The sequence below is a fragment of the Poromitra crassiceps genome (assembly GCF_964638095.1).
Source record: "Poromitra crassiceps genome assembly, chromosome: 6".
Taxonomy (NCBI): domain Eukaryota; kingdom Metazoa; phylum Chordata; class Actinopteri; order Beryciformes; family Melamphaidae; genus Poromitra; species Poromitra crassiceps.
The window spans coordinates 51,248,301-51,266,170 of NC_139627.1; the positions used below are offsets into that span (position 1 = coordinate 51,248,301).

The window sequence follows — 17,870 nt, forward strand, 5'->3', positions numbered from 1 at the left end:
ACCCTCAGACCCCAAACTTTGGTGAATTATCTACTCAAAGGTGTACACCGCATCATCCATTTGCCCTCTCATGAGGATCTTGGCCCTCTGGCTGAAGATTTCGAACCTCTGCTGCAGACCCTCCAGGCTCAGTTGCTCCACCTTCTCATAGCAGCTCTGCATCTTCACCATGTGGAAGGCCAGCATGCTGATCTTCTCCATGTGGCCCACCACATTCTCCTTGGTGCCTTTGTTGAGGATGTTGTTGCCCATGTCCACCAGCCCCCTTAAGAAAGCATGGTAAAAGCCCTGGGTGGTCGGCGCCATTGTGGCATCCAGGGTGGAGCTGATGTAGGTCTGGATGCTCACCTTCAGCAGCTTGTCTGCCTTGGGGTGGACCACCGCTCACATCTTGTTGGTGACATGTTCCTTGGTGGTGATGATCTGGTCCATGTCTGTTCATATGGAGGCCTGCAGCACAGGACGTCCCACCTCACATCACCGCTGCACCACAGCCTTGTACTGGGCTTGGCCCTGGTGCTGCAACAGGCAGTACACCGTGTCCCTGATCAGCATACAGTTCCTCTGCTTCTTGTGCATCTTGCCTTTGAGTCAAGGGAGATGAGCTCCCTCAATTTGGGCAGTAGGCCCTCCATCACCAGGTTAGACAGAATCTGCGACCGTATGACACATGTCATGTCCCATGTCATGTCCCATGTGCTGTAGTGATCCTCCTTCAAAGAGAGGCCTACTGGATCCACTCCCTTGATACCCTCATCCATGTGCTGTAGTGATCCTCCTTCAAAGAGAGGCCTACTGGATCCACTCCCTTGATACCCTCATCCCTAAGGGGCTTAATGAGGAGATGTCTTTTGTTTGTTTTCTTTGAATGTTTTGTTTTCTATGAATGTGGTGTTTCAGTTATAATGTACCTGCATTGACTTTGCTGATTCCCTCTGCTGGTCTACCCTGATTGTGCCGGTATGGGACCTATAATTAGAGGCACCTGTGCATCACCTGCATGTAATTGCCATTACAGCTGAAGAAGGGCTGCTGCCCGAAACATCCTATTGTGTGGCAATAAATCTTTGAACTTGGAGTGCTGTCCTTTTCGTTTTTTTGAATTAGACTTGTTTTAGGGTCCCAGCACCCAGTTTATACAGCCTGCCTTAAAGTTAGGAGTTGAGCGCGCTATCTTTGATTTTTCCTTGATTTCTTTTTTGATGTGCTGTAGTGCCCATGAGCCTGGCGGTAGAGTCGCACTGCGTTGGTGAAGGCTGGCACTGTCTGGACCTTGTTCTCCTCTGACAAACCATTGTTGCCATGGCTGACGTACATTTGAAAATCATGACCATCCCTAATGTATCTGTATAAGTATGTGTATACCTAGAGGCACTGTGTTATCCCACCGGTCACTATTGTTGCCGTCAACATGTTTACTCATTCTATGACCACACTGAACAAAGTTGAGTAATTGCAAATGCGTATATCAACACTAGACACCTTCAAGATTATGTGTGCCAAAAATGGTTGTCCTATCTTTATGTTAACATACTTTAATAACCTTTTGTTTGGGAGCTTTGATGCAGCCAAGCTCTTCGCCTGGTGCAAGCAGGAAGTAAACAGCTCTGGTCATGTGACAATTTACACTAAACATGTGACACTCCACATATTTCATTGAGACTCTTTATTATTTCAATATTTGCTGGAAATACATTATACATCATTCAGTAACGTTTTTAGATCCTTAAAAAAGTTGTTTTTTATGGTCACTATTCTTAAGCTAGAAGGGTTATAAAATAATCTGGTTTTTGTTATTCGGTTTGAAGATGACATTTTGGTTATTGTGGAGTGTTGGTTGTTGAAGACCTGTAAAATAACTGAACATTGACCTGAAGGTTTAAAGAAAATAGTGAAGAACAAAACTGAAACACTTTTATTTTATTATGTTATTTGCAACTAAGAGAACTCAAACAAAATGATTTTTTGTTTTTGTTTTTTTTGTTCTATTCTAACTTGGAGCCGTTTTATCATTTCAGTGAAGTGGTTCTCCAGAGTAGGGGCAACTCTAGCCCCGAAACGAGACTCTGTTCTGTTAGCTTAGCTACCGCTGGCTGCCAGAAAAGAGTCCCGTGTACATACATAGACTAGCATGCGACTTTCGCTCCCAAGCTGTCTACATCAGCGATACGCACGTATTTACAAGTCCCACAGAAACATTTCAAAGCCACCTACTTGAGAATAAGGGTTCATTGCTTCTCGGCGACGGGTTTAGAAAGCTCGACGCTGCTCATAAATGCCTCTTTTCATCCAAAGTCTGTGCTGGTGATATTATTTTTTCCGGGTTGCAGCTCCCAGCCGTCAGAGCGCTCAACAGCGCCACTCTGGTCGAAAGCTTGGTAAAAAATAATATCTGGGTTCAATTGTGCTGGGAGGCCGGGACTAGATCCTGGGTCTTCCTGCCGTCTGGAGATCGTAGTTAGGCCCCTACTACGCAGGTATAGTTCTACCTGTTACATAAGGTCACAGTGATTTGTTATAAGGAAGTCGTAAATCACTTTATAGGTTTACCTCTTAACCGCTCCTGCCGGTTCTCCCTCTTCAATATTCATAAGATACGCCCATTTCTCACCAGAGAAGCGACACAAATTCTGGTACAGTCACTGGTATTGTCACGCATCGACTACTGCAACGTCCTTTTGGCAGGCCTCCCTGCCTCTGAAATACTTCCTCTTCAGCTCATTCAGAACACAGCAGCCCGTCTGGTCTACAATTTACCTAGATTTTCCCATGTCACCCCCCTTTTCCGAGAGCTTCACTGGCTTCCCATCCTAGCACGCATCAAATTCAAAACTCTGGCACTAGCTTTCAAGGCCGTTCACCAAACAGCCCCCTCGTACTTACAGTCTATGGTCACTTTCCAAACCTCTCACCGCCCGCTCCGCCCCTCCACTAGTGCAGGACGTCTCGCCCCTCCCCTGCTACGTGGGCTCAGAAGCCGCTCTCGGTCGAGACTTTTCTCCTACCTGGCCCCAAAATGGTGGAATGAACTTCCCCCGGACATCAGGACTGCCGCATCACTCCCCATTTTCCGCAGAAAACTTAAAACTCATCTCTTCAGACTTTATATTGACTCTTCCTGAATTCCCTCCCTTCTCTCTGCTTGCTTTCCATGTGTTTTTAATTGAATTTTCTGTTTCTTAAATGTTTGCTCCTTTAACTCATTGAGTGCCAATGACGACTTTAGTCGTCAATTCAAATAGTGACGTAGAGTGCCAAAGACGACTAAAGTCGTCAATTGCGTTTTTTGACGGGGGGATGTTGATCTAAGCCTCTTACATCGCCTCTTACAATATGGGAGCTATTGAATGTGTCTAACCTATTTTACAGAACCCTTAGGTGGCGACAGTGCTCTCCAGATAACAGAAAGGCAAGGAAAAAACAAAGAAGAAGTCGTTGGGGAAACGGAAATCGCATCGCATCCGTATGCATCGATATGCATGAAGCATAACGTTACTGTAGCTGTGCCTGCAGCAGCCAATCTGCTGCCACAATTGAGCCGCTCCGTGTCCGTTGTGACAGCACATCCGCATGATCAGCCGTGGAGTTGTTATTATTCTCAACTGGAAGCATGGTTGCCGGTGACAAACACACGCGGAACGCTGTAAAAAAGCTGGATGTCGCGCACCCTTCACTGTGCACAGCAAACTCAGCAGAGAGCCACCAGAGACACTCCCATACGGAGGAGGAGTGTGCAGTTGAGGCGGGGGGGGGCACGCAGAGCAGCACACAACACCCAGACAGACCCAGACAGCAGGACAGGATTGGCAAACGCAAGCCAGGATATCCGATGCCCACCAGCAGCAAATCAAGACCAGCAAGAAGCTGCAACCAGCGCTGCTGGTTGCAGCTAAAAAATATTATTCTGCCAAACATAATTCCCTGGCCTTCACTGTTTTATTGAAGGAAATTATTTTTGAGGTGTGACTACATTAGAAAATATTAGCTTCAGAGTCAGTGATGTGCTTGAAATGTTTAATTTCACAAAAGGCTCATTATCTCAGCTTCTAGAAAAAAAGTTGCTGTTTTTGGTTAAATCAAGCTATCTTCTCCGGCTCATAACTAAAGAACGGAAAATGGGATCAATAAACTTTTTTTTGCAGATGATAGAAGAGAGTCTCATCGTTCTTTGTGCGTGTTCAGTGTTTACATAGTAATATCACACAATATTCTGTGGGCCTCGAGAAATCACTGAAAACGCTCTGAAACTCTGGCACTGGGAGCGTCCGTTCTCCAAAAGTGGCTGGCACTCAATGAGTTAATTGTTCTCACCTTTAATCTCCCCTTTTATATTGGCTTCTCATATTTTTACTACTGTCTTTCTATTTTATCTATTCATGTTATTGTGTGCTGTATATGATCATGATGTAAGTCGCTTTGGATAAAGGCGTCTGCTAAATACCAATAAAGTAAAGTAAAGTAAAGTTACCCAGGCTACCTATTACCATGTTGTTACTGAGCTGTAATGTAAAGTGCTACCGTAACATTAATTCCAGATAGTCAAACTTAGCTGATAAATGTTCAAACGGCGTGCCATATGCGGGTGCTTGTGTATTACCTCTCCGTTGTCCATGACCAGGATGCGGTCGGCGTGCAGCACGGTGGTGATGCGGTGGGCGATGGTGAGCACAGTGCAGTCCCTGAAGGCCTCTGTGATGGTGTTCTGGATCAGAGCGTCTGTCTATCAGGCTATTTACCTTCATAAGCCAGAGGGTCGTTGGCACCACAGACGATCTGTCAATAAGCTCTCTCTGTCCTCGCACGAGTGAGTACACTCTATTATGCATGGAGAGAATTACAGCATATTGCTTGCCTCGCGCAAACAGCCATTGCGAGACGGGAATCTGATTGATTTTGATTGACGTAATGCCCAGCATTGCCTGGCCTCGTCCAGGAGGACGATCTGTTGGGACAGACGATAGGAGAGACATGAGGACGGATGTGGGACGGGACAGGGGGAGAGTTAGGCTACATTCACTCACAGTACGACACACATGCATTGTTAATGAGGGTAGTGTGTTTAGGCTGTGTGAAAAACCGGCAGCGGTCACGCAGCGAGAAAGTTCAGATCGATCCTTCGATCGTTTTTTTGTTTTGTTTTTTTCTATCAAATCAAATGGCTGAAACTATCAAATTTGATTTTCACTACATGGTTGCAACCAGGAGAGGGCGCAATTGGACAGACAGAGAACAATGAACAGAACACCTCTGTGGGTGGGGCTATGGATGTGGTCTAATTGAGCGAGAACTGAAGTGAGATGAACACAGCAGACAGAGGAAATGAAGCGTGCGAGGCGAAGTTTTGTGTGGGACAATTTCGAGTTAAAAGACGACGTCGTATATTGCAATAACTGTGATGTAGTTTATAAGTACAACACGACTACGACGCCAACGATTCACCACTTGAACAGCGTACATCCGAGGCTGGTTAACCAGGAAGATGACGCCGCCGCCTCAGCCCACCATCACTGTGGCGTTAGCTGGGAGGACACATGTGATGGCCGGTGTTACGCGCAAATCAACCCACCTGTACATGCGCGCCCCCCTATGTAAACAAACGCATTGGACAGACCTGCCCCCCGTAGTACCACATTTTAGCCGCCAGGTGTCATCTGGACATAAAAACACTGCTACATTTACAGGCAGGCAGTACGTTACCTCAGATCTTCAAATCTCACTAAATATAGACAGTTTTCACGGAACGATGTTGCTAGGGAACAGTTTGAAACCTAGCTTAATTCCTGTCAGTTATTGTATTAGCAAACACTGCAACTGGAAGGAAGCTAGGGACAATTTAGAATGGCAATTGTCAAGTTAAAACCGTCTAAAGTTGGATTGTAAAAACGTGTCTTTGTAAAATCATGACTTGACAAGTAGGCTATAGGCTACGTGCTGTAGACATACTCTGTTATAATAAGGACATGCAAAACACATTCCAACTGGGATTTGAACTCACGCCTCCCTAATCTGCAACATGGACCAGAAGTCAGCTCTTAACCCACTCCACCACAGAGACCATTAATGGCAGTTGGTGTGTTTTGCATTAGTTAAATCGTTTCTATGTGCAACCTTGCTCTCCCGTACGTGATTGTCCCCCCTGTCTAAACACCTCTCCTCACCTTCCACTTGTGTCTGGACAAAAAGGCCCCCCTGCAGTACCGCATTTCCACCACCATGTGTACAAATGTTTCTCCCATGGAGGCTTATAAAAGAATGGAACCTCATCAAGTCTCGTCTGTACACACTAGCCCATTTAAAGGGAAAGCTTTCCAAATGTAGCCTATATTTAGGTTTTGAATTAATTGGAGTACCAACATTTCATCTCTTGCCAAAGGATGGACTGTAAAAATAGGTGTTAGTAATCAATCAATCAATCAATCAATCAATCGACTAAAGAATGCATGGCCTTTCAAGTAAGTAGACAAACCGTTATAAAGACATGCAACAGACAGTGGGATTCGAACCCAAGGCCTCTGCAGCCAAAAGTCAGCTCTTAAACCACTGCACCACAGAGACCTTTGATGACTGTTGCTGTCTTTTGCATTAGTTAATTCCTCTCTATGGGCAATTCTGCCCTCCCATACATGCTTGTCCCCAAGACCTCACATCTCTTCCACTGTCTATGTGTACGCCTCATGCAGAAGTGTCCCCTGCTGTACCACATTTCTGCCACCAGGTGACTGGGAAAACCAAACACCTTGCTCTAGTCTTCCTAGTTCCTCTTTATTGGGGTCACAATATGACCGTAAGTGGTCATTTTGACGTCAAGATTACAAGCTCTCTGATGATAAATTCCTCAATTGGGAGATTCATGCATTTATTGTGTTAATATCCTTTAGAAAGACACTTAATGTGAAGAGGCAATTTTTTCTATTCTGTACAGGCACAATTAGATTGACCACACCTTGTTGCAGGTTGTTTCTCACAATCATCATGCTAACCATGTCTGTCTCTTTCATGTATTGCATGTGTGAGAGAATGCAACAAGCAAAGGTTCTTGAAATAACATGTATTAATGGTTGGTAGACTGATCAACAAAGAATAGGCCTACATGTGTTTTGCTTGAAAATAATAGCATTTCAGCATCTGTCACTAACTAGATTAAAACCTATAGGCTATCTGTTTTGTTTCAGACAGCCTTGTGACTTGCTTTGAACACAGAAAGAAAGAAGGAGCCTGCCTGCATATCAAAATGAGGCTAATAATTGCATTTAACTTGTTTATTTAAAATAGTACTTGACCAAATAGAAAACAACAGAATATTGACGAAAAACCATTTTGACTCTAGCACAAGTCTGGGTAAGGAATGCTTATGAAAGATTCTGAGGCCTTAGTAGAAGCTTAATGTTGAAGGCAAGGCAAGGCAAGGCAACTTTATTTAATGCCAAAAACAATTCAAAGTGCTTTACAGAAATAGAAGAGATAAAACAATACAACAATGGAACACATGAAATTACATCAGGAAAAAAATTACAATCACAGTAAAAAGTGACAATAAAAAAGAATTGAAGTTGAAGAATACTGTCTGACGAAGAGCTGTTTGGCTCGAAACGTTACCACTGCACTTGGTGCAATAAAGCTATCAAAAAGGAGTCCTTTTAGTGTGCGAGCGATTTTTTCATTTGTTTCACTGTTATATTTTTTCGTCTCAGCACCTACCCGAAGTCTCGGTCCTTGGATGTGCATGTTTTCATCTATTTCAAGTTGAAGAATACAACATGAATCTCCTGGTAATTCAACGTATTAGCAAGATACACCTGGGTGTATTCATTCTAACAAAGCTTGTTTGCTGGTCGGACAAAACTGCCTCCCCACCAAGCCCCGCCCCCGCAGCAGACATGTGCAGACTCGAGTTTGCCAATGAGTTTGCTTCAAGTAAGTCAAGACAGGCAGATTCAATGGTGGAGTGCATGCGCCCCCTAGTGGATGCATGCATTTACACAGGGGGGGGGCACGCATGTACAGGGGGGTTGATTTGCGCGTAACACCGGCGTACAGAAAAAATCACCCAGGCCGTTATGCAACCTCATCGAGACAGATATGCTGCCCATAAATATCGTTGAGGGCAACGGTTTTCAACACCTGATGAACGTGATTGAGCCAGCGTATGAGCAACTTGGAGATGCACTGGATGCGGGCGAGGCGGCTCTCCCACAGGCTGGGGGAGATGATGCGGTGGCGTTGTCTGATGACTCCGAGTCCGACACAGAGGAGGGGGGCAGCCCAGCCACGCCAGCCTCTGCTATGGCCATGCTGCTCGGGAAGGAATACTCCACTTGTCGCGACGACGCTGGGATGCAAGACGAAGTTACCAACTTCATGAGGGAGACTCCCCTGTCCCTGGAGTGCAGCGCTGCAGAGTGGTGGAAAGTGATTGAAGGCAGGTTTCCCAGGCTGGCGAAGTTAGCGGGACGATACCTGTGCATTCCTGCAACTTCGGTCCCTTCAAAGCGCGTCTTTTCTGCTGCTGGACTGACTGTCAATAAGCTGCGTTCGCGTCTCACCCCAGAGCATGTTAACATGCAAGTTAAGTTAATGTAGGCTACTGTATGTATGTGTGTAAGTCAAGTGTCTAAAAGAGATGCGGTTATATAATTTGAATTAAGACTACAGTACAGTAAGAAGTTAATGTAGGCTACTGTATTGTAACGAAGTGGGTATTCGTCCAAGGAACTGGAGACTTGAAGTTGGTACAGGCTTTTTATTCTTGTCTTCACAATACACGCTCCTAGCAGCTAGCTTCGCTGCTAGCTCTAAACCACCCGGTCAGCTCGCCCACCCTGGCCTGACTGGCCTCCGCCCTGGCCGCTGGTCACATACATCCCCTTCCCCCTAGGAACACACCCACACACATCAGTTCCTAGCTGCGATCCAGACACTTAGGTTGCACATCACATACAGGTAATACCTGGATTACCCAAACACGTTACATACTCCTCACCCAACATTAGCTCGACGCCCACGTCGACACCCACAACCCACACATATCCCCCTGTACCAAAACACACCAACACAACATTTTTCCCATCACCACATCAAATTATAATTCCCCAACAACCAGTCTTTTCTTTTCAGCACCCCCGTCATAATGTCCAGTTTTTCATTAGGTACTCCGTAATGTCTAGTTTTTCATTATTTCCTTCTTTTTCACACATTTCAATTCAAACACAAGCCCCCCACATTTTCCTTAGCTTTTCTTTTAAACCCCATTTCCATCCCCCCTTTTCCCAGCTTCACCAATTCTCCCTGAAGCACTCTTTTCGGTCCCCCCTTTTGTTTGTTCCAGTAGCCAAATGCTCGAACGAGCACCGGATCGACATCCTCGTCCTCCGGTCTCCACTCGCGCCCGTCGACTCTCCAGCTGACCCTGGCGTCGTCCTCCCGGCCTCGCACTCGCTCGTTTTTCCGTCCCCCTCCTCCAGGGTTGAGGACAGCAGAGCGAACACCACCGGCGTCGATCTTCCCCTCAGCTCTCCGCAGTGCAACGTTAGGGGGTGTATAGCGGTTAGGCTGGGCCGGTTCCCCCGGCGGTAACCCCTCTCGCTCACTCGGAGACACGAGCGTCGCTCTCCCGACTGTAACAACGCTGCAGACGATGTCCCTCTCTTCCCTCTGGCTGTTCACGCTCTTCCCAGCCTGCGTCTCACCTCCGGCCTCCACACTCTCAGTGCAGTCCCTGGCCAAGTGCTCCGGTGACTGGCAAGTCCAGCAGAGTCTCACCTGTCTGCCGCCTGCACGTCTCTCTTCTCCCGCTGTCCCCCGATCTCCGACAGCCTCTGGACACTCTCTGGCTAGATGTCCGATCGCGCTACATGCCCAGCAGGCTCCCTGCTGTCCATGTCGTTGTCCCGCATACCCGGTCCGTCTCCCGGAACCGCATCGGCACCACCTCGCCACGTGGCCCGGCTCTCTGCAGGTCCAACACAGTCTCTTCCGTGGCTCTTCCGGCCGCTCTCCCCGCTGCATTACCTCCGCGCTCATCAAGTCCACCCGCTGCATGACTTCTCGCAGCGCCCGCATCACCTCCACTGCCCAGGCAGGAGTCTCTTGCACCAGCCGTCCGACCTCTCTCAACACACGGGCCTCCATGCCCGCCAGCATCGAGCTGATCCCCGCCGTCAGCTCTCCTTTCCTCCCGTTCACCGATGGCCATTCTCCGGAGATACTTGATTCTCCGCGCACCATCGCACGTGGTTTTAGCAGCTAGCAGTTAGCAGTTAGCACCCCTGGTAGCTAACTTACTAGCGCTAGTTTCTAGAGCCAAAAAGCCGCACCACCCGTCTCTTTTGCCGTTCCTTCTCACCCTCTCCCCTCTCGGCCGAATCAGAGGCGTTACCGCTTTACTGTCTGGCACCAATGTAACGAAGTGGGTATTCGTCCAAGGAACTGGAGACTTGAAGTTGGTACAGGCTTTTTATTCTTGTCTTCACAATACACGCTCCTAGCAGCTAGCTTCGCTGCTAGCTCTAAACCACCCGGTCAGCTCGCCCACCCTGGCCTGACTGGCCTCCGCCCCGGCCGCTGGTCACATACATCCCCTTCCCCCTAGGAACACACCCACACACATCAGTTCCTAGCTGCGATCCAGACACTTAGGTTGCACATCACATACAGGTAATACCTGGATTACCCAAACACGTTACAGTATGTATGTGTGTAAGTCAAGTGTCTAAAAGATGCGGTTATATAATTTGAATTAAGACTACAGTAAGAGAGGTGTGGCTCAGCTGCGTTAAGCACGCACATATTTTTTGTTTAACAGTTAAACATGCAAACGTGCAGTCTGCAAAGTAAACACCAAATGTAATGAACAGCCTTGTTTAAGAGGAGTGTTGGAGAGGAGACACATTGAAATAAAGAGTTCATTGAGGAGAACACATCTTTCGTATTTTCTGCCATAGGCATTCATTTTGTAAAAAAAATATATATATATATTAAAAAATATATAAGTATTAATATGATCGATAATCGATAATTGATCGTTAATTTTCACCGATTATCGATTATGGAAATTTTTCAAAATGAACATCCCTACTTGCGACACCTGCCGTGAACCTTTCTGCATCCCGGCCGAGAATTGCAAACCCCAACATATTTCGGAACTGTTTTAACTTAGAAATCAGGGAGGTCATGTCTACCAGACAATGATATCACTTTTAAACAGTTACAGTTCTGTATAAATGATTACAAGTATGCTCCCGTGAGGTGGGGATTGTCACGGTGGGTAGATGGTGTGATGAGTGGACCCAAGTGCAGACAACAGCAGGAGGCGGATGATGAGTAAACCAAAAACGTATATTTAATTAAATAACAGGTAACATAAAAACAGGTAACAGGGACAGAACACACGTGAACTTGATGACGACCAGACAAAGACTGAGAGGTGAACAGGAACCTAAATACACAGAGGGAAGTGATTAGTGCCATCATGATAAGAGTAGGCATAACAATGTGTTCATTCTATTACAGGAGAGACGTGACGTTCTCTGAATTTTTTGCACACAATCAGTATCAGCAATCAGCCAAAGGGATTGGAAAATATTGGTATTTATCGGATAATGGAAAAAGAAAATCCAATATCGTGTCCTGTCCACCATATTATTCCTTTGAACTCTGCACAGAGCTCATGGCCACAGGTGAGAGTTGGAATGAATTGATAAATAGAGGTTTGCGCTTTGTGGCTATCAGCTTTCTCTTCACCATGACAGTCAGCCACTGCACCTAACTGGTCAATCTCATGATCCCCTTTACCCTGACTCCAATAAGATCCCTGGATACCTGAACTCCTCTACTTAGTTGCTTAACCCTCACCTGAATGGGACAGGGCAACTACTGAAGGAGGAGCTCAGACTTGAGGATGCTGAAGAAACAGTGTCAAACTCAGCTGCAAACCGCTTCAGTGCAAAATCACAGTCAGATGAAGCCAATGGCATCATCTGTAAATAGGTCAGATGTCAGCGTATATTTGACCTAACTGCACTTATTTGTTGTTCTCATCATGGCCTCTCCCAACTAAAATTTAGCAACCACAGCAACTGCAGCCTTTTTAGCCTAGTTGATATTAATGGCCCCTACCACGCCTACTGAAGATGAATTCCAGCCTCTTTTACAATAGAGAGGCAAAGTGACCGCCTACTTCCTGCTTCAGCACTGTACCGGAGATTTTCATCCGCCATTTATTTTCCCATACACATTTCCTTCCTTCTGTTTGTTTTTTCTTTGCTGTGACCAGACTCTATTCACCTTATGTTGCCACGCCCACTTTTTCTCTTCTGTGTAAGACGCAATTGTATTTGTTCTTCCGGTTCAGCATTAGCCGGCCGGTAAACATCGATAAACTGTAAACTGTGAATGAAGTTTGGCAACATACACTGCAGCCAACTTCAGTTACATGTTCATAGCGTTACTGCTGCGAGGAGCCGATGGCTGTAGGCTACCCGGTCGCCGTTTAACGTTAGTTACAAAAGCACGTCGACAGTGTTTTCTCACTGCCAGGACAGTAGAGGTGGACAGATAGCCTACTAGCTAGCTAGTCCGACCGGTCACACAGCCAGCATGCTCCTCGCTGCTCATTAAAAATGTCCAAATAGGCGTTATTCTGATAAACTGGTCACATATTCTGAATGTTACGTTCTCATCCGAAAAAATATAAAAACTTTTTGTTTTTTTGCTTGAAAACAGCTTTTTGGCAAGTCTAAAAATGATAAAGGTAGGAGTAATCTACTTCTGGGTCTAAAACGTAAAGACGATGACACAATGACGTCACGCAGAATTGTCCTGATGGGCAAATGATAAGGTGAATAAATCACTCGGTCGGTCCACAAAAAGTTCACCACCCTCTGACGGGCACAGTTTTATGTACTGTGTGTGTGTGTGTGTGTGTGTGGCAGTTGCATTGGACTATAAGATGAGGTACAGGGACAATACACCCATTATCCTGAACGGACTCAAGCTGGACATCAGATCTGGGGAGAAGCTCGGCATCGTGGGAAGGACAGGCTCTGGTAAGGACCTGGCTCCAACAGTAGTACTGTTGGTACATCCTGCATTTTGTCCGGCCCAATCCTCCCACATGGACATGGAGACGTTGATACTCTCTGGAAAGATGCTTTCAGAAAGGATGGCTAGAACTTTGACATAATAAGCCACACAGCTTGAACATCTTTTTCCTTTCTCATGACAGAGACATGGTGGTTTGCAGTTAGTTTCTCATGACAGAGACATGGGTCTCTATCTTCCGACAGGCGCTATCCCCTAATAGCGCTTTGCGCACCTGTTTGCGCGTGCCTTAAGGCAGGGAAGATAGCATTCCGCCTTGCGCCGTCCGCCAGGTGTTCTGCCGAGTTTTGCCCCCCCGCCAATCAGCAAAAAAAAGCATCCCCACCTCACTGGAGCATAATTGCAATCATTTATACAGAAATGTAACTGTTTAAAAGTGATATCATTGTCTGGTAGACGTGACCTCCCTGATTTCTAAGTTAAAACGGCTCCGAAATATGTTGGGGATGCAATTCTCGGCCGGGATGCGGAAAGGTTCACGGCAGGTGTCGCAAGCGCAAATTAGAGCCGCCAAAATCATCTGCGCCCCAAAATGCCTGCGCAAACGGGATTTGGGGGGTCTTAACTACCAGAATTATTCACAGGCGTGGCCAGGCAATGCTGGCCATTACGTCAATCAAAACCAATCAGATTCCCGTCTCGCAATGGTTGTTTGCGCGAGGCATGCAATATGCTGTAATTCTCTCCATGCGTAATAGAGTGTACTCACTTGTGCGAGGACAGAGAGAGCTATTGACAGATTGTCTGTGGTGCCAACGACCCTCTGGCTTATGAAGGTAAATAGCCTATGTCCATGATTGTCCAACAAGTTTTCTCAATTCATTTCCCTCTTTGCGATGTGATAAACGTTTCTCAGTGACTTATAGTTGATTGCCTCACTGAATTATCTGCTAATACCCCATTTTAGCAGCATAATTTTGATATTATTATATCACACACACACACACACACACACACACAGACACACAGACACACACACACACACACACACACACACACACACACACACACACACACACACACACAGTTCACACTCCTGCCTCCGGGGGGCTCACTCTTTGCTAACCAACTGTATTCTGGTGCATGTGTTTGCCTACAGGTACAACCTGGACCCCTTTAACAACTACAGTGATGAGGACATTTGGACGTCGCTGGAGAAGACCTACATGAAGGACTCAGTACGTTACACAGAACAGCTTGGAAAAGATCTATAGACCATTTCAGTGTGTGGTTACTAGCCTTTGTTCTAGCTAACAAATAGCTAATAATAAGCTGATAGAAAGTCATAAATATTAGGAAACAAACTTCATAACTTACCAAAACTAACATTTCACACACACATACGGTAGTTATGTTGATTACTTTCTTTCACTTGGTCTAGTGGTTATAAACTTTCCCTGCCATAATGAGAAGTGTGCATGTGTGCGTGTGTGTGCGCGTGCGCGTGCGTGTGCGTGTGCGCGCGCGCGTGTGTGTGTGTGTGTGTGTGTGCGTGTGTGTGAGCAGAATCTTGGCCGGCCACGGCTATGCCCTTTTTATGTGCGATCGGGCTGAAACATTCAGGGGGTGTAAAGATCACCCGTGCGGGTGACCTGATGGAGCCGGATTTTTTAATTAGGTGATTGCCCTAATTACCTGCCCAAAAACCCACGAGAGGCCTTTTAGGAGGGCCATTCAAGCCGCAAGTGGAGACTGCAGTGCCACCAAGTACTGGTACTGCATGGTGTCCACTAAGATACCATCACCTCGGAATGAGATGTTTGGAGCGGGGGAGTCTGGTGCAGCGCACAGGTCGTAGACCTGGTGAGACGAGGGAGGAACCCGGCCGGGTGGCAACCCACAGAGCCCGGTCCCTCTACGTACCAGAGCCCTCTCCCTCCCCCGGTCCCGGCAGAGTAGTTCCGGAGCAGCGGATTGAGTGGCCCTGACCGCATGACCACCTTCGACCCTCCTAGGGCTGACCGTGGGTAGCTACTGGGACGTAAGTTGGGGCTTGGCCAGCCCCGGCTGGGTCACCTGGGCGAGGGTGTATGTTGTTGTGAGACCCGAAACATCCTATGACCCCAGGGTAGGGATGCAACGGTATGAGTTTTTGACGGTATGATAACCTTGGACAAAAATACCACGGTTTCACGGTATTGCGGACCATTTGTGTTTTTACAATAGCCGAAATATTCCCATGCAGCTGACGTCTTTTTAGATGGGGGAAAGTTCAGGGGGGTCCTTGCGGCTCCTCTCTACTGTGCTCTAGTCTAGGTAGGCATGCAGCCAGGGGGAGTAAGCTGCACTCTGCAAGCGACCTGGGCACTTTGTTTTGGGGAAACAGCTGATACTGTGGGGAAGGTATGACGGCAAATTTTAGTGGTTTTGATACCGTGACATTTTCAAACCGCGGTATACCTTCAAACGGTATACCGCTGCATCCCTACCCCAGGGTACATCACTGAGGATACGTCCCAGTTATGCATCCATGCGATGTTTTTTTTTCTTTCCTAATGATGTGATGTCATCAGTGATGTCATCCTTTCTGGCTGAGGCTATACAAGTTCAGTGATGTCATCAGGGATGATGTCATCAGTGATGACATCCATCCCTGGACCCCCAGGGGTCCTTGAGGGGGTTCCAGGGGGTCCCCAGCCAAAAGGGGGGTAATTTATCTTTGCTATAATTCCATTCATAAGTAACACAATGACTATTTTGGTCATGGGTTTTATACACTTTCTGTAATAAAACATCTAACAGCATCACTCTTATCAGATGGGGGGGTCTGTGGGACAAAGTCCTATCAAATGGGGGTCCGTGGTTTAATTTGTGTCAGTTTAGGGGTCCTTCATGTGAAAAAGTTTGAGAACCACTGTGTTAAGGCTCTCAATGTGATTCCATTCCATTGTTGAAAATGAATGAATCATTTTGGTACTAATCCAGTGTTGGACTTTGAGGAGTCAGAGTAGTAACTTTAGTAAACCAAGGTTATTATAGACTGCAACTCTCAATTCTTGCCTGATGGGGGCAGTACAGGCTAAACAGTCATGCTTGTTCTGCTGCCTGGCAGTTGTTCACACCAGCCAGCAGGGCAAAGACAGGGCATCACATACAATCCCATTCTGTTATTCTGTTATTCAAACATTTTCCTCTTTGTACAGAACAGCTCACAGTACAAAATAGGTGTTATTGTTTCTTCCTCCATTGTACAGAAGCTACAGAGTGCATTTACATTACAAAGTAATATTATTTCAGATTTGTTGTACTAGTAGTCTTGATGGCATTAGTAGTAAGTTCTATATGGAGTCATTATAGTAGTAGTAGTAGTAATAGTAGTAGTAGTAGTAGTAGTAGTAGTAGTAGTAGTAGTAGTAGTAGTAGTAGTAGCAGCAGCAGTACCAGTAGCACTAGGAGTGTTAGTGCTAATACTCCCGTGTTTTTCCTCAGATCTCCAGGCTGAAAGGGAAGCTCCAGGCGGAGGTGATGGAGAACGGAGAAAACTTCTCTGTGGGGGAGAGACAGTTGATGTGTATGGCTAGAGCACTGCTCCGCAACTCCAAGGTCTGTCGCCCAGTCTACATAATGTCTGTCTCACTGTCTCTCTTAGCCCAGTCTTTTACACCATTACATTTCCTAAATAAAATGTATACTTTTATTCAATTACATTTCCAAAATAAAATGTACATTTTTTATTATATATTATATTACATTTTCCCTAAGCATCTTCGATACTCGTTCCTACAAAATCCAATTAGAAGAAATTTGGTAGCAAGCAAGCTGTGGTGCGATCCAACGGTATGTCAACCCCGGCTTGAAGTCCGGGGCACAGCAACAGCCTCCCATCTCCACCTCTCCTTGCTCCAGCTCTGTGCCGAGAGTGAGGCAAACCAACACCAACAAAAACAAACAGAGGAGGATAAGGAGGAAGATGAAGAAACGACATAACGCCGCTATGGGAGACCTGATCAAGTCCATGCTCACCTTCAGCCTGTAGCCTACTTTGGTGCTCCGAGCTCCAGAGCAGACATTTAAGCTGCAGCCACAGCGCCACCGTGCGCCCTACAGCTGCCAAGACATTTCCTTCGGCCAAAAAGGACTGATGGAGAAAATTAACAAACATTGTTTTGTACAACTCTGTTACAGCATGATTTATTGTAGTCATTAAATAGTTTGTTGATAATTAAATTGAGTCCTGTCCTATCTCTTCAGATTGGAAATTAACAATAAGCTACAGACTTACTGTATGTGATGATACTGTCAAAAGCAGTTTCATAGTGGAGGGAACATCATTCAATCATAACATGCATCAAAACATATCAATCATGGTGTATCTTCACTGACGACTGTCTGTTTTGTTTAATGGCAGACTGCATTGCCCAGGGGAAACAGATAGGCTAGAAGAGTTAATTTGCAAAAACACTGGTATCTCCGTTTGTTTGTTTTTCATCCTTTATTATACATTGATGTGTGTGTTAGTGTGTGTGTGTACAGATCCTTTCCAAAAAATTACAATATCATGGAAAAGTTAGTTTCTTTCCATAATTTCCTTCCTTTTTCATAGTTTATAGATTCATTACACACAAAGTGAAATATTTCTAGCCTTTATTTGTTTCATTTTTCATAATTTTGGCCTACAGCTCCAGAAAACCCCCAAAACAGTATTTCAAGAAATTAGAATAGTGTGAAGAAAATCTGCAGTTACTTCTCAGTTATGACTGACTCCAGCCTCAGTCCACTCCCTCTGAATCTCTGCCAAATTTTTGAATCGCCTTTGCTTGACAATCCGCTGA

General features: G+C 45.9%; 1 protein-coding gene across 1 annotated transcript in view; it reads left to right on the forward strand.

The window, feature by feature from the left end:
- Positions 1 to 12,946: 12,946 nt before the first annotated feature.
- LOC310777967 (ATP-binding cassette sub-family C member 12-like) overlaps positions 12,947 to 17,870 on the forward strand; it is a gene marked incomplete at both ends in the record, with an annotated part of 450,252 nt that continues 445,328 nt past the window's right edge. Inside the window, 3 exons of the mRNA XM_083638298.1 lie at positions 12,947 to 13,071; positions 14,198 to 14,276; positions 16,528 to 16,641. Coding sequence (XP_083494424.1) covers positions 12,947 to 13,071; positions 14,198 to 14,276; positions 16,528 to 16,641 — 318 coding nt within the window. The remainder of the gene's footprint in view (positions 13,072 to 14,197; positions 14,277 to 16,527; positions 16,642 to 17,870) is intronic.